At 48.9% G+C, this 25,690-nt stretch overlaps 1 protein-coding gene across 1 annotated transcript in view; it reads left to right on the top strand.

Moving 5' to 3' along the window:
• LOC143960266 (solute carrier organic anion transporter family member 1B3-like) overlaps window positions 1–24,522 on the top strand; it is a 95,102-nt gene extending 70,580 nt beyond the window's left edge. The window contains exons 10-15 of the mRNA XM_077468673.1: window positions 5,454–5,649; window positions 13,109–13,274; window positions 13,355–13,539; window positions 13,686–13,750; window positions 13,853–13,970; window positions 23,380–24,522. Coding sequence (XP_077324799.1) covers window positions 5,454–5,649; window positions 13,109–13,274; window positions 13,355–13,539; window positions 13,686–13,750; window positions 13,853–13,970; window positions 23,380–23,593 — 944 coding nt within the window. The 3' untranslated portion in view covers window positions 23,594–24,522. The remainder of the gene's footprint in view (window positions 1–5,453; window positions 5,650–13,108; window positions 13,275–13,354; window positions 13,540–13,685; window positions 13,751–13,852; window positions 13,971–23,379) is intronic.
• Window positions 24,523–25,690: the final 1,168 nt, after the last annotated feature.

Raw genomic sequence — 25,690 nt, forward strand, 5'->3', positions numbered from 1 at the left:
CTGAACCTGTCCCACTGAAAATGAGACAGGGAGTCAGCCAACTCGTTTTCCACGCCCGGTATGTGTACAGCGTAAACAAAAACATTCAACTGTAAACAACGAAGGACTAACTGCCGCATCAACCGTATAACTGGAGGGGATGAAGCCGACACACGGTTCACCACCTGCACAACCCCCATGTTGTCGCAATTAATGCGCAACTTCAGATTCCTACACTCCTCCCCCCACAGCTCCAATGCCAATACAATCGGAAACAGTTCTAACAGAACCAGATTGCCCAAAAAACCCGCTGCTCTCCAAGTCTCCGGCCAAGGCTCCGCGCTCCACTTGCCCCTGAAAAATGCCCCGTACCCAGTAGAACCGGCAGCGTCCGTGACCAAATCCAAGTGAAAATTGCTGACAGGGCCCGCCATCCACATGGCCCTACCATTGTAAGAACCCAAAAATTCGTGCCAAACCCGCAAATCCTCCCGATGCTCCCTCCCCAACCGCACAAAATGTGTGGGAACGCTGACACCCGCCGTAGCTGCCGACAGCCGCCGGCAGAAAATCCTTCCCATGGGAATGATCCTACAAGCGAAGTTCAGCTTACCCAAAAGCGACTGCAACGTCCGCAACTGGACCTTGCGCCGGCCCCGAATGTCCCTAATTTCCCATTGCAGTTCCACCAACTTGTTCTCCGGCAGCCGGCACTCCATCGCCCGGGAGTCGATCACGATCCCCAGGAAACTCAGTTCCGACGTCGGACCCTCCGTCTTATCGGCCGCCAAGGGAACCCAAACCTGCCTGCGATGTGCTGCAACGTAGACAGCAAAATCGCACACACAGCGGAGGCAGGCGGGCCCACACAGAGGAAGTCATCCAAATAATGGATAACCGACTCCAGACCCGAAGCGTCCCTCACCACCCATTCCAAAAAGGAGCTAAACGTCTCGAAGTACGCACACGAGATCGAGCAACCCATTGATAGGCACATATCCACAAAATATTTGTCGCGCCAGTAGCACCCCAACAGCCTAAAGCTATCAGGATGAACCGGAAGCAGCCGGAACGCCGATTCCACATCGGCCTTGGCCATCAGCGCCCCCTGACCATACCGCCGCACTCACCGCACCGCAGCGTCAAACGACGTGTAGGACACCGTGCACACCTCAGGGTCAATGAAATCATTCACTGAGCCCCCCTTTGGAAAAGACAGGTGATGAATGAGCCGAAACTTCCCCGGCTCCTTCTTGGGGACCACCCCCAACGGGGAAACCACCAAGTCGGGCCACGGCTTTTCCCCAAACGGCCCCCCCCCCATGCGTCCGAGCGCCACCTCCTTTGGTCATCCACCACCCCCGGATGTTCCAATGGGGACTTCAAGTTTTTCGCGACCCGCGGCCCCGTCCGGATACCTACTTAGAAAAGGGAGCATCCTTGCCAGCATCACCGGCGTCCTCCCTCTTCTGAGCAGCATCCCCAACTCGTTTCCCTTTACGGAAGCACCGGGACAACATGTGAGCCCCGCCGCAAACACTCGTGCTTGAACTTGCACACTCCCCCGAACTTGCAGGCTCCCTCGTTGTACTGCCAGCAAACCCCCCACTTTTTCCCGGCCGGCAGTCCCGAGGTAGGCGCACTCCCGGCCCCCCCCTGAAGAAACTGAGGCGGGGCCCTCGCCGACGACATAAGCCTCATCCCGACCTGATGTCCTTGTGGTCCCAGCGCAATTCCGGCCGCACCGCTTTGCGATGCCGGAATTGCTCATCGTACCGGAGCCACGCCACCCCCCCATAAACCCGATGGGCCTCCCCAATCGCATCCATATAACAGAAAAGCGCCGAGCAATGCTCCGGGCTCTTCTCCCCAATGACGCTCGCCAAAATGGCAAACGCCTGCAGCCAATTAGAGAAAGTGCGCGGTATCAGCCGATACCGCCGCTTCTCCTCATCCTCCTTCTTGGAATCATCAGGCTTAACCCTGTGCAAGTTAAACTTTTCCAATGGGAGAAGCGAGAAAATCTCGACATACTCCCCTTTCCAGATCTTGTCCCGCACCTCCTGTTTCAAGTGGGCCCCCAGCAGCCCCTCAAAACACACATAAACCTCACACCGCGCTGCGTCGGCCAACCGAACAATGTCCGACCGCGCCACCGAGTCTGTCTCGCCCGCGTCAACCCCAGATGCCCCGCCTCCCCCCCTCTGTAGTCGGCACCAACGGTGCCACCGGCATCGTAACCCCCGTGGCCCCAGAGGCCACCCCGAGCTCCCCCGCCGGGGAAGCCACCCATGTGGTCACCGGCGGCGGCGAGGCCGGCCCCCGGTCGAAACGCCCCACCAAGGCCCGCAATCCCTCCAACAGGTCCCGCATCTGTCCAGCCGGTTCCGCACCCCTGCCCCCGGCACCGCCACCGCAGAAACCCCCACCACACCCGTGCCGCACCCCACAGGCGTCACTGGCCACCCTGTGCCCGCCTGCACCACCCCCAACAAACCTTGCAATGCATTAGACAATAAAAACGCATCAGGGGACTCACCTGGCTGTCCAGGAACACTCCTCACAGCCGGACTGGCGACATCTCCCCTTGGAACAGGCAGCTCCTCCTCATCCGATACTTCCCCCTCGGACCGGTCCTCCTGAACCCATGTAGGCGGGGGTGTAAGTCCCTCGGGGGAAGAGACCCCGGAAGCTGCAGCCACAACCCGCATAGGTGATTCCACGCCCCCGGCTGATCCCTCCGTGGCAGCCTGGCGAAGCGAGCCAACCCTGCCAGCCCCTGGGACGGTGGACCCTCGGGCGCTCCTCTCATCCCTCTGGGTGGAGCAGCCTGCAGGCGGTCCACGTACCTCCCCAAGCTGACTTGCTGTCCCCCTGCTCCGGGCCGCTGAATCCTTGCGAGAGCCAGCCCAAAAGCCATCCCTCCCCCAGCACTGTGTCCTGCTGCAGCAACCCCCCTCCCCCCCCCACGGTCTCTTCAGCAGCACGCCGGCCGCGTGACCCGCCCACCCCACCCCCCCGGGCCGCGGCGTGAAGACCGCTCTGGGCCCCCTGAGTCCCCCTGTGCCCGTTTTGGCTGGGGGGAGCAATCGGTCCTCCCCAGGGCTTCTTACTACACGAGGCGGCCGAGGGTCAGGCCCAGGTGAAAAGCGCGCCGGAGGCCGCGACCTCCGCGCGCATTGCAATGACTCACCCCTCCTCAAGTCCGGTCCCGATGTCCCCGCCAGGCCCCCGAGGTGCTCCCGCAGCCACTCCGGTCCGCGTTCCTCCGCTTGCCGCCACAGTCCCGCCAGCATGGTCTCGATGTCCACCATCTTCAGAGGAGCAGTGGTGAAAAACTGCCTCCTCTTTCTGTCCCCTCCGTCGAACTGAACTTTGCTCCGCCCACTCCACCTTTTATAGGGCTCCTCCCCCATCCCTCACACTCTCCACCAGCTCCTCCCCCTCAGCCTATTCACCCTGAGGCTTAACCCTCTAGCTTCCTTACAGTGGTTGTAAACCCTTACAAACCACTTTGACCTACAGGTAAGCTTACATTAAGGCTTACCTGTAGGTCCAAGAAATATCTCCTAAACCTATACGGTTTAGGAGATATTTGCCCGAAGACAGGCACCGCTGTCTACGGCGCATGCGCCGTAGACAGCGGCGCGCAGGCGCACTGAGTGCGGCATTTCCAACAATGGAGCTGCCGCGCGTGTCAGCTCCCGTGCGCGTGCGCGGGAGTGACGTCATCGCGGCTCCTCCGAATGACAGCGGCGGAGCTGCGAGACCCCACCGAAAAGATGGATGCGCCGGACTACAGGGGACAGCGGTGACATCGCTGGCTCCTGTGTCAGGTAAGTGACACATAATGGGCTACTATGCGAAGCATAGTAGTCCATTATGCTTTGCCTTTGCAGGGAATGAAAGAGGAAGTACACCCATCAGGGTTTACTTCCTCTTTAAACATCCCCGTCATGCCCGGCCCTCCATTACTTCCCTCCTAGTCCATCCACTGCGGGCCTCCCTAAATCTTCTTAGTAGCAGTGATCCTCTTCTTTATCAGAATGAATCTTCTCCTTTATTAGATGATTTTCCCTCCTTTATCAGATGTAGTCCCCTGCATTATTAGAAGTAGTCCTCTCATTTTTTGGAAGTAGTCATCTCCTTTATTAGAAGTTGTCCACTCATTTATTATGTGTATGCATTTACGCAGGAGTCATGGCTCTCTCTATGGACGGCATGTCAAAGGGCTGGTTGTGTTCTAGGAGTGCACTATGTACAGAGTGCAGGGTTTAGAGGTGCTTTGCGTACAGAATGAAGAGTTCAGGATTATGCCATGTACTGAGCTAAGGAGTACGCTACGTACATGCAGTGCAGAGTTCAAGAATATGCTGTATACACAGTGCAGAGTTCAGGGCTGCACTTTATACAGGGTGCGTAGTTCAGGGGTGAGCTACATATAGGATGCAGAGTTTAGGAGTGTGCTGCATACAGAGTGCAGAGTTCAGGGGTGCACTGTATACAGAGTGCAGAGTTTAGGGATGTGTTGTATACAGAGTGCAGGGATCGGGTGCACTATATACAGAGTGCAACATCTCATTTCCACCCCTGGATCTCTGCACACATCTCCCTCTATATACATCCACTCCATACCAGCTGTCATTGAAAAACACAGAAGACTACTGTGGTTACAGTGGCAGTGGGAGCAGGAAGCAGAGGGTGAGAGTCGGAAATTCTTCAGTGAGGAAATGTTAATGCCACAGGATAGCCATGCACCCTTCAGCTTCCACCGTGCACTCTTCAGTGAGTTCTCCAGACCAGATCTTTAACTCCAGAGGGATTTAGAGATAGGCCCACTACAGATGGGACCTCAGTGAACATCAGCTTGAATAAGTAGAACTGCTGAAGGAAGGGGGGTTGCCACTACCACCTAGATAGGTGGAATCCCTTCAATGGGAAGACCCTGCTGTTCCAAACCTTTGCTGTTCCAAACCTGTGCCAGCCATCTGCTCTGCACACCCCTCCATGGATTGGCTGAAGCACAAAAAATATTCAGGCTGCTCATTTGACTTTACAGCCTACTATGTTCTAGAAACATCTAGAATGCAGGGGGAAATAATCAAACCCGCAGCCTATGATTTCTAGAATAGCAAAAGCAATCAATAGTTGCACCAATGATAACAGAGGAGCCAAAAGGAACTTAAATTTCCTAACATCCCAGCAACCTATCTAGGAAGGTGCTACATAGACAAGGAATAAAAGATAAAGATGCTGCAGCTTAGTAAGTGATTAAAAAATGGAGGGTTTAAATTTAAGTTAAAAAAAAAAGGTGAAAAACACATTGTGCACAAATATAACATGAATTAAAATATTGATTGGTAGGTGATAGAAGATAATTACTAATAGAAGACTATTTTGCCTGCACTTAGGTACTGATAATTTCTTCCATCTGAATTGATAAACTTCTAACAACTGGATTTTCTCACTTGCAGGAGTATCCACTTTACCAGCTGCCGCTATTGGCATGTTCTTGGGAGGGCTGATCATGAAGAAGTACAAATTCGGTTTACTGTCGGCATCTAAAATGACGCTTATCACATCATTTGTCGCCTTTATCATGTCTCTCTCTGTGTTTATCATTGGCTGTGAGAACCATGATGTTGCTGGGATCACTGTGACTTATAATGGGCAAGTCGATTAATAATTTCTTTTGAAAGATAATGCGTGGTTATTTTGGTTTAAAATGCATAATGTCTCAATCTCCATATAATCCTTAAGAATATAATTTTTCTAGGCTTCAAAGCTCTTTGTTACTTTTCTGCAAAAATGTATTTTCCTAATCTTTGGGATTTCAGAGCTTGGATGGGTTCATTCACGTTTGTAGGTCTAGGCAGGCTAAATCCCAAGCTATCTCTACACAGGGAGAAGCATAGCATCTCTCTGAGGGTTCATCCAGTGCTTGAACAAGGTCCTCCCGCACCCAAGACAAACGACCAAAGTGTATCTCATTCCTCATGAGTTGCGAGGATGGTCCTTGCATAACAATACAAACTATGCCCGGAACACTTTCCTGTGCTTTCACTGTACCAGTAAGGAGGAGGGAGTTGTAGGGATGCTCCTTACATTTCTGCTCGTACAGTGGCTGGGCTGACATTATTTAGAAATGACATGAGTTACCACTAACTGGTCAATAGAAAACTGAATAGGATGGGAACCAGTGGTAATACAATATAGTTAAACCGTTAAACTTTAGTTTTAATTAGCATGGGTGGGCATAGCAAGGACTTCACTCCCCAGCAACAGATCCCAGAAAACATGGATTTAATTGACTTCTCATTGGAGGAACATTCAACTGGAGTGCAGGGATCAGGGCAGAACTTTGCCAACCTCTGCCTACCACCTTCAGTGGCTCCAGGATTCCAGGAAGACGAGATGGTGAACCTCTATTCCCCGCTACAAGCTCCAGAGGCTGGGGAGTTAATAGACTTTTCTGCTAGGGAGGAACAACCTGGCAAGCTGGCATCAGGGCCAAACATCACTGAGTTCTGCCCAGCAGCAAAAGCAGCCTCAGCCTTTCTGAGAGAAGAAGCAGCCGGCCTTTTTCCCACACAACTGACAAGGACATGGGATTTCACGCCAGCAGCATCTGTGGAGTTACAACAAACTCCTCCAGCTGAAACTCTGGCTCTAGGACAGAGTGCTGACTAGCTCTGGGTACCCTTGTCTGCAAACCCAGCAGAAGCGCTGGTATCAGGACAAAGTGCTATGGCCCTCTGCCCGCACCGTCCGGCAGCAGTTCTGGGGGGACCAGGAAGAGAAGATTGCCATCCTTCAACTCCAACGGCAGGCCCGAGTCTGGAAGTGGAGGAAGCCAGCCTCCCTCCCCAACAGTTAGCCAGAGCATATGATGTGGAGTCCCCAGCAGAAGCGCTGGCATCAGGGCAGAGTGCTACCTACCTCTGCCCAGCACCAGCAACTACTCCGGAGTTCTATTCCAAGCTGAAGTCAGCTCCTCTCCTCCGTCGGCTCCTCTCCGAGGGTTCATGACCTCTGTCCCACACCTACTAAAGTCAATCCTTCCCTATGGCCAAGTATGTGGGTTCACTCTGCCCAACTAATGCAGGTACAGACCAGGTCGACCTCTGGGATCTTGTTAGTCTACTTTTGGTGGGGAAGAAATGTGACAGACCGATTGGTGTTTAAAGTTTGTATTTTCATGCTAATATCCTCAAAAGGGAAATGTTCTCCTGTGGGGTATAAAGTATGTCTGAGTTTCAATAAACAGTCATTCCTTTGGTTCTATCCAAAATCTTGTCTGTGTATGAAGCTTGGGGTAAAAAGGGCTGGTATTAGCTCTTAGTCTGGAGGCACTGTTTGGAGGAAGGAAGCACCCAAGCAGGGTGCCAAAGTGGTTCACAGTTGGCAGCAGCGTGATGCTTCCTACAGTCTGGGACATCCAAACCACCACCAGGATCTGAGGTCTGGTTAGCAGAAGAAGGGCCGTACAGATATCAGCCACCATGGAAGAGGAATTCGGAAGGAGGCTTAGAGAAATGCAGCACAGCGGACCAGTGTCCATCTAGGTCCTGCTGGAATGGTATGATTCTGTCCACCAGGAACTCTGGAAGACAGTTATAGACTGCGAGCAGCGCCACCAGGGAAAAATTCTCCCCCCATGCAGGAAAGGTACAAAGTGCGGGTACTGTTATTGGGAGAAAAATCACACAAGCAGTGGGCAGCTGAGTAAAGCAGGCTGGTTCCGGCAGGGATGCTGCTGGTTGAGAGCTACAGAGCCCTCCGCTGGCATGTAGTCCAAGTGTGCCATTGGACAGTGGATGACAGCCTGATGGAAGACTTTGGCTATGGCAGCTTGGGGCTGTTGTACTGGACCCTGACTTTGGGAGCTATCTGGAGTATAGTTTGGAGGAAATCATGAATTATAGAGATCGAATGCTGAACATCCGAAGAAGAGAAGAGTTGGAGGTTCTAGCCATTCAGGAATGGGAGCTGGAGATCGCCTACAGACGGCTGCTAGGCTCTGCTCAGCAGTTGGGCAGGGCATCCTTTGCCAGGGACTGTTGGGACCTACCAGCCAACAGATTTGAAATCCCAGCTGAAGTGTCAGCAATGAGAGTAACAGTGTGCTTTGCCCGCCTCCACCCCCAACTGTGAAAGTGGAGCTCTTATGGTAGATGCAGCAAATGTTGACTGACCTTGATAAACCTGTTTCTGCACAGGACGAGCTTGGATGGAGGAATGGATCTGTGCAGCAGCCGGCTGAGGGTGCGGTAGATAGAGCAGCTGACTCATCTCCCACGCGGCAGTTCCACAGTCAGGGAGAGTAGGTGGTTGTCCCCCTACCCAGCAGCAGATCCACAGTGTGACAGTAGAAGAAGCCGTCCTCCCTCCCCAACAGTCAGCCAGAGCAGAGGAAACAGTCTTCTCTTCCCAGCAAGAATATGTTCACCTAGGAGACAGTACCAGAGAAATGTCTTCCCAGCAGCTGGATTAGAGTACAGGAGATGGAGCAGCCATCTCATCTCCCCAGCAGCAGCAGTTCAAGGACTTGGGAGAGTAGGAAGCCATCATCACCCCCCAGCAGCAGATCCACACAGTCTGGGAGAAGAGGTGGTCGTCCTCCCTCCCAGTGGCAGATCCACAGTCTGGGAGCGAAGGAATCCGTCCTGACTCCCCAACAGTCAGTCAGAATGGAGGATGTGGGGTCTCGAGCTGAGGCACTGGCACTAGCACCTATCGCGGCTCCAGGGAGTCAGGGCAGTCGGCACACTCTCCCCAGCAGCATACCTGGAAAGGTAAAGAGGAACCATGCCCTTTGCTCCATACCTACCGACGACAGCTCTTCTCTGCAGCCAAGAATGGAAATCATCTGGACCGATTATGGGGGTTCACTCTGCCCAACTAATGCAGGTCCAGAACAGGTGGAGGTCTGGGATCTGGTTAGTCTATCTTTGATGAGGGAGAAATGTGACAGACTAAACCGGGACAGGAGCTTTTGGAGGGGGCTGCAGGGTAGCCTCTTGCTTACTGACTATGGGTCCTGGCATGTATATTGGTGCAGGCACCCAGGCGGGGTGCCAGGCGGTCCGTCACATGCCGGAAATAAGAACATTTATAATTCATCTAAAATGCAAATTTTATTTTACCATTAGTCCCTTTATTAAGGGTATCAAAATTATGTTTTTTCTACAAAGAATTTTTTTAAAGTCACTGTACAAAAAACAATGAATCCTCCCTTTACAAACATTTACGAAGAGATGGTAAAAAATATTGCAAAGAAAAAAAAAGGGAAGAGAAAGAAGAGAACGAAAGATGTAGAAAGATGTAGTAAAAACTAACCTGACTTATTTTATTTTTATTTTTATTTACATTTTACACAAAACACTACTTTATGAATAAGGGATGCAGCTGCCAAGCCACACTCATAAATTAATGAAGAGCAGAACGCTTTCACTGTGATCACAGGTCCGTTGACCTCTGTATATTTGGAGCTGTTGTCAGCATTGTTGATACAAGCGGGGCACATGCAACATTGACATAGGGGCCCTGCTGATTACATCAGTGGAACCACTCTGCAAGACTGTGCTGTCAGTGTGACAGCCAGGTCCCGTAGAGTGCTAGAGACAATGGGCTGGTGCAGAGGCAGGAAAGGCTCCCTCTCCAACTGTAGCCATCCCACGCAGCCCCCCCCCCCACACCAAAGCACCTTGTCCCCATGTTGATGAGGACAAGGGCCTCTTCCCGACAACCCTTGCTGTTGGTTGTCGGGGTCTGCGGGCGGGGGGCTTATCGGAATCCGGGAGCCCCCTTTAATAAGGGAGCCCCCAGATACCGGCCCCCCACCCTATGTGAATGAGTATGGGGTTCAATGTACCCCTACCCATTCACCTGTGAAAAAATGTACCGTATAAACTCGAGTATAAGCCGAGATTTTCAGCCTCTTTTTTGAGGCTGAAAGTGCCCCCCTCGGCTTATACTCGAGTCATCGCCGTCTGCCTGCCCGATCAGCGTATCGAGCAGACAGACGGTGGCCATTCTACTATTCAAAAGCCACGCCTCCCTCTCTGTGATAGGCAGAACACTCAATTTCCCAGCAGTCAGTGTTCCGCCTATCACGGACATCCGCTCATTCTCATACTATGGACGAGGATGAGAGGATGTCCGTGATAGGCGGAACACTGACTGCTGGGAAATTGAGTGTTCCGCATATCACAGAGAGGGAGGCGCGGCTTTTGAACAGAGGAATGGCCGCCGTCTGCCAGGAGGAGAGCGTGGCACACAGAGAGGCTGCAGATTGGCACAGGTAGGCAGGGATGGACGGACAGCACAGCACAGCGACGGACGGGACACAGGGACACAGCGACGGACGGGACACAGCGACGAATGGGACACAGCGACGGACGGGACACAGCGACGGACGGGACACAGGGACGGACGGGACACAGGGATGGACACAGGGATGGACACAGGGATGGACACAGGGATGGACACAGGGACACAGGGATGGACACAGGGACACAGGGACGGACGGGACACAGGGACGGACGGGACACAGGAATGGACACAGGGATGGACGGGACACAGGGATGTCTCACCCTCGGCTTATACACGAGTCAATAAGTTTCCCAGTTTTTTGGGGGTAAATTGGGGGCCTCGGCTTATACTCGGGTCGGCCTATACTCGAGTATATACGGTAAATAAAACACAACACACAAGGGTTAAAAGCTCCAGGAGTCTTCTTCCGTCTTCGGGGGTCTTCTCGCCGGACTACTCTGCTATCTTCTGCTAGCTCTTTTACTAGCGGAGGAGCCCGGCTTTCTTCTTCGTCGCCACCCGGGGGTCTTCTTCCGACTTCAGGGGTCTTGTCCCCCTCTTCGAGGGGTCTTTTCCCCCTCTTCGGTTCTTCTTGCCGGGCCTCCGCTTTCTTCCTTTAGCTCTTTTACTAGCGGTAGCCTGGTCTTCTGTCTCTGCCTCTTCTTCTTCAGGGGTCTTGTCCCCCTCTTCGGTTCTTCTTGCTGGGCCTCCGCTGCCGCCTTCTCTTCTTCTTGTTCTTCTTCTTCTTCTTCCTTGAGATGTTGACTCGTTGCTCTCTCTGGCCGCAGTGACAGGGGTGCGGTGTGCGGCAACTTATATAGGAACATCGCCGCCCATTATGATGTCACAGTCCCAGCATCCTCTGGGATTTTGCTTTTCCACCGGATAGTTTGATCGTGTGTATGCGGCATTATGCTTCCAAGGCCAGTTTTAAGAGATAGTGGATATATTCCAATGCTTCTTCACTGCAGAAGGTATTAAAGCGGACCTTCAGTCATTTTTTCAACTTTCCATCTACTAAATCCTCTTCCCTTGTTGTTTTAACTTTGGATAGTAAAACACCTTACATAAGTAAATACTAGGGATGCACCGATACCGGTATCGGCATCGGCACCGATACTAGCCATTTTCGTGAGTATCGGTACTTGCGAAAATGCTCCAATACTGGAACCCATTACCGGAAGTGACGTCGCTTGGGAGCGGACCGCCTCCTCCTCCCCTCCGGACAGTGCCTTCCCCGCCTCCCCCCCCCCCTCCGGACAGTGCCTTCCCCGCCTCCTCCTCCCCCCCGGACAGTGCCCTCCCCGCCTCCTCCTGCCTGCAGTCTCTAGCTGTCTCCTGTACCATGCCTGCAGTCCCGGACTGTCTCCTGTACCATGCCTGCAGTCCCTGACTGTCTCCTGTACCATGCCTGCAGTCCCTGTCTCCTGTACCATGCCTGCAGTCCCTGACTGTCTCCTGTACCATGCCCGCAGTCTCTGACTGTCTCCTGTACCATGCCTGCAGTCCCTGTCTCCGGTACCAAGCCTGCAGTCCCTGGCTGTCTCCTGTACCATGCCTTCAGTCCCTGACTGTCTCCTCTACCATCCCTGCAGTCTCTGGCTGTCTCCTGTACCACGCCTGCAGTCCCTGGCTGTCTCCTGTACCATGCCTGAAGTCTCTGTCTGTCTCCTGTATCATGCCTGCAGTCCCTGACTGTCTCCTGTACCATGCATGCAGTCCCTGACTGTCTCCTGTACCATGCCTGCAGTCCCTGACTGTCTCCTGTACCATGCCTGCAGTCCCTGGCTGTCTCCTGTACCATGCCTGCAGTCTCTGTCTGTCTCCTGTACCATGCCCACAGTCCCTGACTGTCTCCTGTACCATGCCTGCAGTCTCTGTCTGTCTCCTGTACCATGCCTGCCATCTCTGACTGTCTCCTGTACCATGCCTGCAGTCACTTCTGCCTGTTGTCTCCTCCTTCCCTCTACCAGCTGTCACCTCTGCCCCATGTCTCCCAATAACCCTCCTATACCCACCCCCCCCCAGTCCCCAGTGATCACAGCCTTTTCCATCTAAACTCTCCCACCCCACAATCCCTATTTCACCCCACCCTCAACTACCTTGCCCTCACTTCCCCTTCCCCTCCCACCCTGCCATCACCCGGCTCCCAAACAACAACCCCCCCCCCCCCCCACTTCCAACCACCCCTTTTCTTAGACAATAGGTATCAGTAATCAGTATCAGCAAGTACATGATGTCAAGTATCGATACTCGTACTCGGTGTCAAAAAAGTGGCATCGGTGCATCCCTAGTATATACCTTATACAGCCCACTTCCAGTTTCTTGTCTGGTAAAAAGCCTAGGCTTGTGACATCATGCACAGCTCTTTCTCTAACTTTCGTGAGATGTTTGCCAGGAAGGGAGGGGGTATTAGTCATAAGAGGGCCAATGAGAGCTGCAGAGCCTCTGTGTGTCTGTGTAAATCCAGGAAGTGAACAGGCAGCAGCTTCAGCTGCCCACAGTTAAAATGGTTACAGCCAGACTCAGTGAATTGAGATTTCTGCAGCATATTTGGCAAGTACAGAATCACAGTATATATAAAATAATATGCAAAGTGGTTGGAGGGAAGCTTCAGAATGGCAAAGATGTTTTTATTACAAATTATGTGAGCATACTGCAGTTCCTCTTTAGGCAATATGTCTTTTGGACAGGAAGTGAGGATAATGTACTACAGTTCCTGCCAGTAATGGATACCAATTTAAAGCAACAGTAAGATAAATGCATATATACTGTATGGCGATCAGAACAACATTGTTTTCTCATTTCATTCCAGGAGTAAAGTGAATACATTTGGTGAGAGTAGCCTTTTCTCTTCTTGTAACTCGGAGTGCCACTGTTCGTCCAGCCGGTGGGATCCAGTGTGTGGGCAGAATAAACTAACGTACCTGTCCGCATGTTTGGCTGGTTGCAAATCATCCTCAGGGGCAGGGAAGGCTGTTGTAAGTTCAATTTCCATAATCCTCTGCTCTGGAGGTAAAGCGGGTTCTATTATCATTTTATCTGCTTTGTGTCCATGTAGGTTTACCATAACTGCTCGTGTATCGAATCTATGGGTTTCCCATCAGCCAATTCATCTGTCAGGCTGGGGGTGTGTCCACCCACTGACAACTGCGCCAGTATGTTTGTAACCTACATCATCATACAGATCTTTTCCACCTTTATATATGCAATCGGTGGATCTGCATACTTTGTCATCATCCTCTGGTGAGTCCATATGCCCCCTAGGTGGCTGCCTATTCAGGTCATACAGGACAATTCTGTTCAAAGGTCATCTGTAAACTGTGCCCCCACGTTCCTTCTAATGTACAGCGTATACAATGCACTGACCTATCTCAATTTATTTTCTACAGGTCAGTGAGTCCAGAGCTTAAGTCACTGGGGATGGGAGTCTCTATGTTACTAATGAGAACACTCGGTGGGTATGAATGCCATGATTGATTTCTTGATGAGGTTGTTTCCTAGATCGGGCTCAGAAGTCAGCTCTGGTAATCTGTGTTGTTTTGTCTCCCTATCACAGCTGGAATTCCTGCTCCTATTTATTTTGGAGCCCTATTAGACAAAACCTGCCTGAAATGGGGGACAAGGTTCTGTGGAGGAAAAGGGGCCTGTCGTATGTATGATACCGAATCCTTCCGGTGAGCTCTTTAATGGAACCTGCATGCTCTTCTTTAAACCAAAAAATGTCTTTTGATCTCCATCTTTCTCGATGGAAACTTTACTGAAGACATTCAATTCTATTTAACAGTTGCTAAAAGTGAGGTACGGTAAATGTTCTGGTGCAATGTAAAGAATTTCCATCACTTAAAAGCTAAACATACCAGTCAAAATTCACTAATTGTTAAGCTTTGTTAGCATCCAGAAATGTATCCCTAGAACTTGGATTAGGACAGTTTAGTCCATAAGAAAATGTTCGTTGTCCCTGGGGGTTTTGCCACAAATCAACATGTATACTGCCCAATGATACTGCCCAATGTTGTTTCCACTCTTGTTCTCAATGCGCACTGACAGTCAATACTGTCAACACGCATTGATACCTGATGCCTTCTTTGTAGTTCTGGCTTTTGTGAACTCAGAGGGAGGTGCTGGGAGTAATGCAGGGAGCGGGAGGTAAAGGAGGGAACTTCCATAGGCAATGCTATGGGACTGTGGGAGGGAGCACAGAGTTAGAGCACATGGCTGGATAAGAAGGTGAGATCCAATGATGAGTCTGTGCAAGGCAGCAGTGTGATATTTTTATAATTAAAAAAAAAAAATTGATTCTTTTGATAGAATTTAATCACCACTGGGTTTTTTATTTTTTGCTATATGAACGAAAGAAGACTGAAGAATTTGACAAAAACATGTTTTAATTTGTTTCTGTTAAATAATCTTTCTGCAGAAATTAAGGCCAAAATGTATTCTGCTACATTTCTTTGATAAACATAATCAAAATCAGTGTATATTAATGTCTGTGTGAAAGTTATAGATCAGAGGTAGGCAACCTCAGCACTACAGCTGTGGTGAAACTACAAATCCCATCAAGCCTCTGCCTCTAGGAGTCACACCTGTGATTGTTAGGATCTTGCAATGTCTCATGGGACTTGTAGTTTCAAAACAGCTGGAGGGCAAGGTTGCCTACCCCTGTTATAGAGTCTACAAATTATGGTATATATATTTTGAACATTGATCAATCCAGATGTACTGACTGCCTTATTTCGTGAGGGCCTAAAATGCCAGGACAGAACAACTACCGTTTTTTGGAAAGTAGACAGCCCAGATTTTTAGTAGGAGGTATGGCGAGTTTTGTGAAGTTGTAATTTTTTTTTTAGACATGTGCAGAACAGAAAAATTTGTTTAGTTTCAAAATTTTGTTTCCTTATGGAATTCGTTTACTTTAGTTTCTGAATTAATTTTGTTCAGTTTTCGTTAAATTTAGTTTTGTTTTAGTTTAAAATTCATTTAATTTATTAATTCCAACTCATCAGGTCAAGTAGAATTTTGAATCGGTCAAAAAGTGATCAACCGATTTGAATTCTGTATAAAGAAATAGCTGGTTGCTAAGCAGCGAGCCGGAAAGCTGGCCAACCGCATCCTTAACAACCATGAGTCATCATCTGTCAGCAGGCTTCACCACTGACAGATGAATATAAAGATAAAGAATGCTGGCAATTGCCCTGCAACAGAAAAATGTTTAAAAAAATGGAGTAGGCTCCCCCCAGTCCATATCAGGCCCTTCAGGTCTGGTATGGATTTTAAGGGGAACCCCATGCCAAAATAAAAAAATTATGAGTGGTCCCCCCCAAATCCATGCCAGACCCTTATCTGAGCATGCAGCCTGGCAGATCAGGAAAGGGAGGGGTAATCGAGTGCCCCCCACTCTCCTGAGCCATACAAGGCCACATGCCCTCAACATGGGGGGTGGGTGCTTTGGAGCAGGGGGGGCTCTGTGCCCCCCACCCCAAAGCACCTTTTCCCCATGTTAATGGGGACAAGGGCCTCTTTCCGACAACCCTGGGCTGTGGCTGGCGGGGTCTTCAGGTGGGGGGCTTATCGGAATCTGTAAGCCCCCTTTAACAAGGGGGCCCCCAGATCCCGACCCCTCCATGTGAATAATGTCCCTCGATGTCCATCCATCGTCCACCCTGCCGCCCTGCCAACCAAAAAAATAGAAAAATGTCAAAAAGCGCTTTGCCTCTTAAGAGGCTACCTGCTGTATGTGCTCTCTTCGCTTTGACAACTCCTATATAGGCAAGGGGCGAGGCCACACGGTTACATCACCCGCTGGTCTTGCACCCTTCTGACGTCACATGTCACTGTCAGGCTGGGCTCAGTCCTTCTTTCTCAGAGCTCTGTGCTCAGCTGTCGGTTAATTGCCAATACTCTTCATTCCACAGCGACTCACCTGCTCTTCATTTCCTGCTCATCAGCTAGCCCTGCCGGGTATTTAAACTGCCTGGATCAGATGTCCTGTGCTTCGCCTGGTCAACATATCTGGACACTCTGTGCCGTGTTATCCTGTTAAAGACTTCTGCCTGGCTGACTTCCCTTTTGGTTCGTGATCCTGTTTACTGCCTCTGCTACACTGATCTTTGGATTCCTGTTCCACTGGCTTGTTCCGACTACCCGCTCTGGTTAGCAAACCCTGGCTATGTTTTGACTACGTTTGCTCTGTTTGTACCCTTTTACCATTTTATTAAAAAGTGTGATTTTTACTGCACTTCTGTCTCGGTCTGATTCATGGCTCCTGGCAGTAGGCAAAGACCATAAACTCAGAAGATGCATGCAATTCACTTATTGGTAATATTTTTTCCAGATTGGATGAGCAGGATCAACTCATGGATCAGTTTGCCATAGCGTTACAGACGCTCCTGATTCGCACTGCTAACCTGGATCCTCCCACTGAGGCTGTTTTGGTACAACCTGTGTTGTAGGCCATCCTTGTTGCTGCTCCAGTCTCTGTGCAGGCTCCCAGCTTGAATATTCCCCCTATAAGAGGTATTTCTGGTTCCACTCTGCTTCCCCAGTTATTTGGGAGCAATCCAGTTCAATGCAGAGGGTTTCTCAGCCAGGTTGGGATATACTTTGAGATGCTGCCCCAGGCATTTCTCGCAGAGAGAAGCAAAGTGGGCTTTGTGATTTCTTTGCTTTCTGAGAGAGCCCTGGCCTGGGCAAACCCTCTACGGGAGACGCAAAACCCGTCGTCCTGCGTTGCCCAGAGTTTGTGGCTTCCTTTAAAAGGATACTTGATGTTCCACTTCTGTTGCCAAGAGCCTCATGTCCATCAAACAAAGTACGAGAACATTTTTTTCGATTCTGGTGCTATAGGCCTGTTCATAGATGGTGCCTTTGTGTCTAAGCACTCGATTCCATTGCAGCTTTGTGCCACTTCACTTGCCATTGAGACTTTTGATGGGAAACCTCTACAACATGCCCATATGACTCATGAGACTACTCCGTTGACCATGGCCGTAGGGGCTCTTCATCAGGAGTTAATCCAATTCCAAATCATTCTCTCACCTCATTTCCCAGTAGTTATTGGCTATCCTTGGCTACAGGCGCACAACCCCTCTTTTGATTGGCTTCATGCTGAAGTTATTTCCTGGTCACCACAATGCTGGAAGACATGTTCTCAGAAAGTGTCACCAAGGCACCTCTTCACTCTCCTCACTGCCAGAGGAGTACCGCGTGTTTAGCATTGACTTTGACAAAGGCCAAGCTGGTAGTTTGCCTCCACACTGGTCGTATGATTATGCAATTGACCTTCAACCTGGTGCTATACCTCCTTGTGGCTTGGAGGACAAAGCCATGGAGTAGTATGTTGCCGACTCACTTTCTCAAGAATTCATCCATAAATCCTCATCTCCTGGTGCTGGTTTCTTTTTTGCGAAAAAGAAAGGGTGAACTGAGACCTTGTATTGATTCTAGGGGCCTCAATCATGATTAAGAATGCTTATCCATTGTTTACAGAGTTATTTGACCGCCTCAAGGGAGCAACGTTTTTTTTTACGAAGCTTGATCTGAGAGGGGCATACAATCTCGTGAAGATCAAGGAGGGAGAATGGAAAACTGCGCCTACTGCCAGAACAGGTCATTACCGTAACCTTGTAATGCCATTTTTGGTCTTTTCAACGCCCTGGCAGTTTTCAAGGAATTTATCAACGATGTCCTCTGAGATTTGTTGCAGCTATGTGTGGTGGTTTGTAAAGAATGAAAAGGTAGGCACGTGGCCTAATGCATCAATTATTTAAAAAAGGAGTTTATAACAAACAAAATGGGTACATAAAGTGAAAGAATATGTATTTGTAAATGTGAATAAAAAGCAATGTTACATACTTGGTAGATGTATAGCAGTGCACAGGACCTTGGATACCTTCAGGAAGCATGTCTCACTGCATTGTGGTGACCAGGAGAGAACCTCAGCAATCAAAAGAAGGGTTGTGCCTCTGTAACCAAGGATAACCAATAACCAGCGGAGATCTGGGTGAGGAAATAACTTGGAATTGGGTTATCTCATGGTGAAGAGCCCCTACGGCCATGGACAACGAAACCGTCTCATGAGTCACATGGGCAGGCTGTAAAGGTCTCCCGTCAAGAGCCTCAATGGCAAGTGGAGTGTCACGCAGCTGCAGCGGAATCGAGTGCTGCGAAACAAATGCAGCATCAATGAACAGGCCTTCAGCCCCAGAGTCAAATAGAGCCTGTATCTTGATGGACCACTCAGCCCAAGAAAGGGTGACCAAAACCAGGGGCTTATCCTTCTGGATAACTGGGGACGAAACAACGCCACCTAAGGTCTGTCCAGGACGTCAAGGTTCGGGCGTTCCCTGGACGGGTAGGACAAGACTTCAAAAAGTGACCTGCCTGGCCACAATAAAGGCACAATGTCTCCCTTCTACTAAAGACTCTCTCATCCGCAGAGAGACGCGTGAAGCCCAGGGTCATGGGTTCATCTTCACTGACCAACTCGGTACCAGGAGGCATGGGAGGGGAGGGAGGCATGGGTGGGACTACAAAGCTCGGAGCTAAACGTACAGGAGCCTTCCTCAAGCGCTCCTTAAGGGAAAGTCTTTCTCTGAGTCTGGAGTCAATGAGGATGGCAAACGAGATCAAGCTCTCCAGCTCAGTGGGTATATCTCGGGCTGCTATCTCATCCTTGATGGAATCCGAGAGACCATGAGAAAAAGCAGCCACGAGGGCCTCATTGTTCCAAGCAACCTCTGCTGCCAGAGTACGGAATTCAATGGTGTAGTCGGCAACAGTTCTCGTACTCTGTTTGATGGACATGAGGCACTTGGCAGCAGAAGCGGAGCGTGCGGGAACGTCAAAAACCCTTTTAAAGGAGGTCACAAACTGAGGGTAACTCAAGACAACAGGTTTTTGCATCTCCCATAGAGGGTTAGCCCAGGCCAAGGCTCTCTCAGAGAGCAAAGATATCACAAAACCTACTTTGCTTCTGTCCGTGGAAAACGCCTGGGGCAGCATTTCGAAGTATATCTCAACCTGATTGAGAAACCCTCTGCATTGAACTGGATCGCCCTAAATTGCTGGGGAAGCGGAGCAGAACCAGACATACCTCTTATAGAGGTAATACTCGGGGCGGGTGCCTGCACAGAGACTGGCGCAGCAGCAGGGACGGCCTGCGACTCAGGTTGTACCGGAGCAGCCACCGTGGGGGATTCCAGGTGAGCCTTGTGATTCAGGAGCGTTTGTAATGCCAAGGCAAACTGATCCATGCAGTGATCTTGCCCATCCAATCTGAAAAATATTACCAACAAGTGGATTGACTGTATCTTCTGAATTCATGGCCTTCGCGTACTGTCAGAAACCATGAAACAGACTGAGACAGAAGTACAATCAAATCACACTTGTTTATTAATAAAAATAAAAGGTAAATAGAAAAAAGCGTAGTCAAGCATAGCCAGATCGGGTAGTCAGCCAGTCCAAAGTTCATTAACCAGATCGGGTAATCAGCCAGGCCAGAAGTCAGGGATCCAAGGAGAGCAGCCGCAAGCAGGATAAGAAGCCAGGAGGGATGTCAGCAAGCCAGTCTTTGAAACAAACAGCAGGAGATGGTTCCTTGTGATGTGATTAACGCGAAGGCAAAGGAAAAAGTGAGCTGGAAGGCTTTAAATAGGCAGGTCAGACGAGCATCATCGGGAACAGCTGGTAACTGTGGAAAGAGAAGAGAGCTGGCAATTAGCCGACAGCTGATCGGCCAGCCCAGAGGAGGAAGGGCTAAGCCAGCCCTGACACTGTGCCCATCAATTCAGCCTCACCTGTGCCCATCAATTCAGCCTCACCTGTGCCCATCAATACAGCCTCACCTGTGCCCATCAATGTAGCCTCCCTCACCTGTGCCCATCATTGCAGCCTTACTGTGCCCATCAATGCAGCCTTACTGTGCCCATCAATGCAGCCTCACCGTGCCCATCAATGCAGCCTTACTGTGCTCATCAATGCATCCTCACCATGCCCGTCATTGCAGCCTCCCCCAAGCCCATGGTGGGAAGCGCTGCGAGCCAATGGGAATTTGCAAAAATCAAAACACATGCTGTCCTTCTCAGTGGCGGAGTGTAGCGTGTGTAGTACTGCAGCAATGGTTAATAGATCATTGGGCACTCGCCAAGCTCACGCTGTTCACTGGCAGATTGTCAGGCTCGGACTGACTGACACGGTTCTATACCCAGGGGTCAAGTCCTGGGAAAAAAAAGAGTGGAAACTCACCCAAGATTCCCCACCCAACCTCAAAAATAAAAAGTGTGTGTAATATACGCACTCCTTTTTTAACAAATAAAGTGCAACATTTATTGTAAAGTGATAGTTTACGAGGACACCTCCAAAATTCACATACATCAAAAAAATAAATATAGAACAGATCTAACAACAAAATAATTTAACCTCTATGCTATATCAACAAAAAAAACACAATGTGTGATAATGGTTCAATGCAGACTCACTGTGCCCATTATTGCAGCCTCACCATGCTCATAATTGCAGCCTCACCGTGCCCATCAATGCAGCATCACCTGTGCCCATCAATTCAGCCTCACCATGCCCATCAATGCAGCCTCACCATGCCCATCAATGCAGCTTCACTGCGCCCATCATTGCAGCCTCACTGTGCCCATCAATGCAGCCTTACTGTGCTCATCCATGCAGCCTTACTGTGCCCATCAATGTAGCCTTACTGTGCCCATCAATGCAGCCTCCCCTGTGCCCATCAATGCAGCCTCCCCTGTGCCCATCATTACAGCCTTACTGTACCCATCAATGTAGCCTTACTGTGCCCATCAATGCAGCCTCACCGTGCCCATCATTGCAGCCTTACTGTGCCCATCAATGCATCCTCACCGTGCCCATCATTGCAGCCTCCCCCGAGCCCAAGGTGGGAAGCGCTGCAAGCCAATGGGAATTTGCAAAAATCTAAACACATGCTGTCGATTTCAGTCGCTTTTTAAATTACAAAAACTAAATTTTTATCATGTTGTTCCCACAAATAGAGCTTCCTTTTGTTGGTATTTGATCACCTCTGGGTTTTTTATTTTTTGCTAAACAAAAAAAAGACAAAAAATTTTGAAAAATATATGTTTTTCTTAGTTTCTGTTATAAAATTTTGTAAATAAGTATGATTTCTCTTTCACTGATGAGGCTGCACTAACGGGCACTTATTAGGCGACACTGATGAGGTGGCACCGACGAGGTGGCACTGATGGGCCCTAATAGGTGGCACTGATTTACGGCACTGATGAGCATTGATAGGCAGCACTGATGGGCACTAAAAGGCTACAGAGATGGGTACTTATAGGTAGCATGGATGGGCACTGATGGGTAGCACTATAAAGGAGGCAAGGAGGCACTGGCAGGCATTACTGATGGACACTGATTGGCATTATTTTTTGGCACAGATTGGCATAATTTTTGGGCACAGATTGGTATTCCTGGTGGTCATCAGTAGTGGGCATCTGGTGGTTCTGGTGGGTTCTGGGTGGGCGTCCTTGGGGGGGCTGCACTGATAATCAATCAGTGCAGACCCCCCTCTCAGGAGAGCAGCCGATCGGCTCTCCTCTACTCGCATATGTCAGACGCAAGTGAGGGCTTCCAGATTCCGATAAGCCCCCTGCCCGCAGACCCCCATAACCAGTTTCCACAGTTGTGGGGATGAGGCTCCTGTCCCCATCAACATGGGGACAAGGTGCTTTGGGGCAGAGCACCCCCCCACCCCAAAGCACCCACCTCCAATTTCGAAGGCATGAGGCCTGGTATGGTTCAGGAGGGTGGGGGATGGTCGCTTGCCCCCCCCCCCCCTCCTCACCTTTCCTAACCTTTCTGGGCTGCATGCTCAGATAAGGGTCTGGCATGGATTTTGGAGGGGACCCTGGGGGCTGGTATGGACTGGGGGGGCCCCACGCCCTTTTTTAAACATTTGTCTATTGCCGGCATTCTTTTCTTTACATTCATCTGTCAGTGGGGAAGCCCACTGACGACCGATGATGACTCCTGGTTGTTAAGGATGCAGCCGGCTGGCTTTCCCTGCCCGCTGCTTAACAACCAGCTATTTCTTCACACACAATTCAAATCGGTCGATCGTTTTTCAACCAATCCGAATTCTGATCATTCTGAAAAGTTGGAATTCGTTAGAAAATGAATAAAGGAAACAAATTGCAATGAAAATTAAATGAATTTTAACTAAAACTAAGCAAGACTAAACTAATTACGAAACCAAACTAAACTAATTCCATGACGAAACGAAATTAGTAACATAACAAATCTATCAGAAACTAAACATTTTTTTTTTCTTTTCTGCACATGTCTACTGTCTATATGTCTAGCACATGCTGTATAGTGATATCAGAGCAGCTAACCATTGTACATGATCACCCCCATAGCAATACAATAACATTATACTGACACAGCACTTCCTCCATTGCTCTGGTGACAGTACAGTATGTAAAAAAAAATTTACTTTTTTTTTTCTTTTACATACTGTCACTAGCGCAGTGCAGTGTCACCGTAGTGACACTGTATTGCTCTGGGGGGAAGGTGTGATTTTTTACACTGAAACTGCTTACACAGCCATGATGATTGTATGAGCAATCAGATTGGACAGTGTTCAGCTGCTTTCCTGTCACTGAATACTACTGTGATATTTATGATTGGCAAGAGCTGCTATGTTGGGCCCTGTACATTGTGATTGCTGTGAAAAAAATCACAGAGATCACAGCTGTAAACATTAGCATCATTAATGATAGCCTTGTTTACCACTGTCAATGTGATTGGCTACAGCGATCACATGATACCATTGCCATACATAGTGACCTTGTACCCTGATCTGTGATCTGCTGTGTGATCCGTCACAGATCAAGCCGCTGCAGGCCCCCTGGAGGCAAGGCATGCTTCTGGGATGATGTTCCTATACGCCCTCCCAGAACAACACTTGTCCTGCCTGGCTGCTGCACATATATGTTCAATCTATACTAGCAAGCAAATATTTCCCATACTTGTGTTTGTAATTCAGTTTTTACTTGTTTGGAGATCCTATTTAACCCTATTTATTCCCATCCACAGAAATACCTTTCTTGGTCTCACAGCTGGGATCAGAGCTCCATCCTTCATCTTATTTATTTGGTTTATATGTATGGTTAAGAAGAGAACTTTAAAAAAATCACCAGAAAATGGGGCACAGCAGGAAAATGGTAGCACCAAGAAGGAGGAACACACAGAAGACGCCACTAAAGAAGAATGTGCAGCATTTGAGGTGGAGAAGGAATCCCGCATGTGATGCATCTCCACTGTGACTTGACTTCCCCCCTCTTCCCCAGATATATTACAACTTGTTCAAACTTCCAGTTTGGCTATCCCAGTTAGTGGGCACAATCTCCCTGCCTTTGCCTACATGTATTAATGGCACGTGGTAAAAACTCTACTCTTCCTTTCGAGGGCTAAACTTCAGATAATTTGGCCCCCATATAATAACATTTTGATCTTCCTACATTTTTTGATTCAAAGTGTGTTTAAATCAAGGCCACATAACAGGAGAGTACTTTACTAGCGACCAGTGCTGTGGACAGACGTTGTCAGGGAAGAGGGAGGCATTAGTAGAGGGAATTCGCTTTTAGGCTGGGTTCACACTAGTCCGGTGCGAATTGCAGCTCCTGTTTCCCTGCAAAGATAAAAATCGATTCATTCAGAGGTTCTGTTGTAGTTGAGGATCAGCAGACCAGGGAGAGGGGGTAGGTGTAGGAAGAGGGGGAGAGAATTCTTGTTCACAATGGAACACATCTGCAAATCAGATGTGTTCCCATTGAAGATTATGTGCCTGCAATTCACACTACACTCCCTAAAAAACATACACTTTTTTTGTGCAGTGCGGATGCAACACACATATGTGAACCAGACCCACTGAAAAGAAGATATTTTCAAAGGTTCTGCGAATTGGATGCGGCAGTAAGCCGCATCCAATTTGCATATGTGTGAACCCAGTCTTAACCTTCATTTCCCAGCGAACCCCCTCTGTCTTCAGTAGCTCACCTGTCTTTTTCAGCATCTCAGGTGTTAGCACGTGCTAAAGGAGGGGGTGTAGTGGTCAGTAAAAAGAAAAAAGGGTAATGGTAATAATAATGGCCATTAAAATATTATATATTGTGACATAATTATTAGTACTCCTGCACACAATTGCTATGTAACCCCAATACAAACTTATTAAAACTGTGGATGTTCTTTTTTTTTTGTATGCAGAGCTACAAAGAGCTGTCACTTTTTAGCTAGAGACAATCTAGGGTTTTTACAACTTGAGGAAGACTGTATTAGGCATGGCATAAACACAGAGTTTTTATTTGTTTAACCAGCGGGTTGAATGAAAAAAAAAAAAAAGAACCCCCACAGATCCCCGCATCCACACATTTTATACCCTGACAGTGAGGACTGTCAGAACTGAACACATAGATCAGCACTACAGCCATGGTTTGCATGCGCTGATCGAATATTGTTTTACTACAGGATCATTCAACAGAAGCCAAAGAAAAAAGGGAATATGTGGGACTTTGGAATGAGACGCAACAGGGAATATTGTGCCTCCATGCCTGGTTGCTTATGCAAAAAAGAGGGGGGGAGGGTGGTACTTTGGATGAGGTACGTGGGGTAGAGCCAGACAAAACCATATACATATGTAAAAAATTATATTCTTTATTAGACCAAAGATAGGGCATGGATCAACCCATATAAATGCATAATAGCACATTGGCATATAAAATACAAAGTATCAACATACATATTGAGGATAGTCACCAACATGACACAGAAAGTAAATATTGTACATCACAGTCCCCCAAATGGAGTAGACCTAACATTATATCAGGGTGGTAAAGCACTAAAACCATCTAGAATCATAAATATAAAATGAATGCATCAAAATAAGCCTAACAATGTTTCCTGGACTTCTATCCACTCATCAGGAGCGAGTGCATCCATATACAAAAAAAAATCACCATTATAGTTTGATATAACCACCAACTGGGGGGTGGAGGGATTAAGGATGATGATGAACAAATAATCGGCCATAACTGAAAGTACTCACATAACTGATACTGAGACCATGCAATACCACCTGCCGGAGGTCAGCCAGATAAATATGTCCAGCACGGGAGCTGAGGAAAAGACCCAAGCATGAACCAGGAGCACATACGCAGTCCCCCAAAAAGTGTGTATGGAAAAATCTTGATGTAGCTGTGGATGGGGTTTCTATTTTGTATATAATAAAGAACCGTATTTATCGGCGTATAACATGCACCCCAAGTTTAGGAGGGAATTTAAAAGAAAAAACCTTTCATTTAAATGCCCATCAATGCAGCCTTATCACTGTCATTTGCAGCCTTGCATT

Source organism: Lithobates pipiens, unplaced genomic scaffold (genome assembly GCF_037356315.1).
Source record: "Lithobates pipiens isolate NorthernLeopardFrog02 unplaced genomic scaffold, aLitPip1_a1.2 Scaffold_8, whole genome shotgun sequence".
Lineage (NCBI taxonomy): Eukaryota > Metazoa > Chordata > Amphibia > Anura > Ranidae > Lithobates > Lithobates pipiens.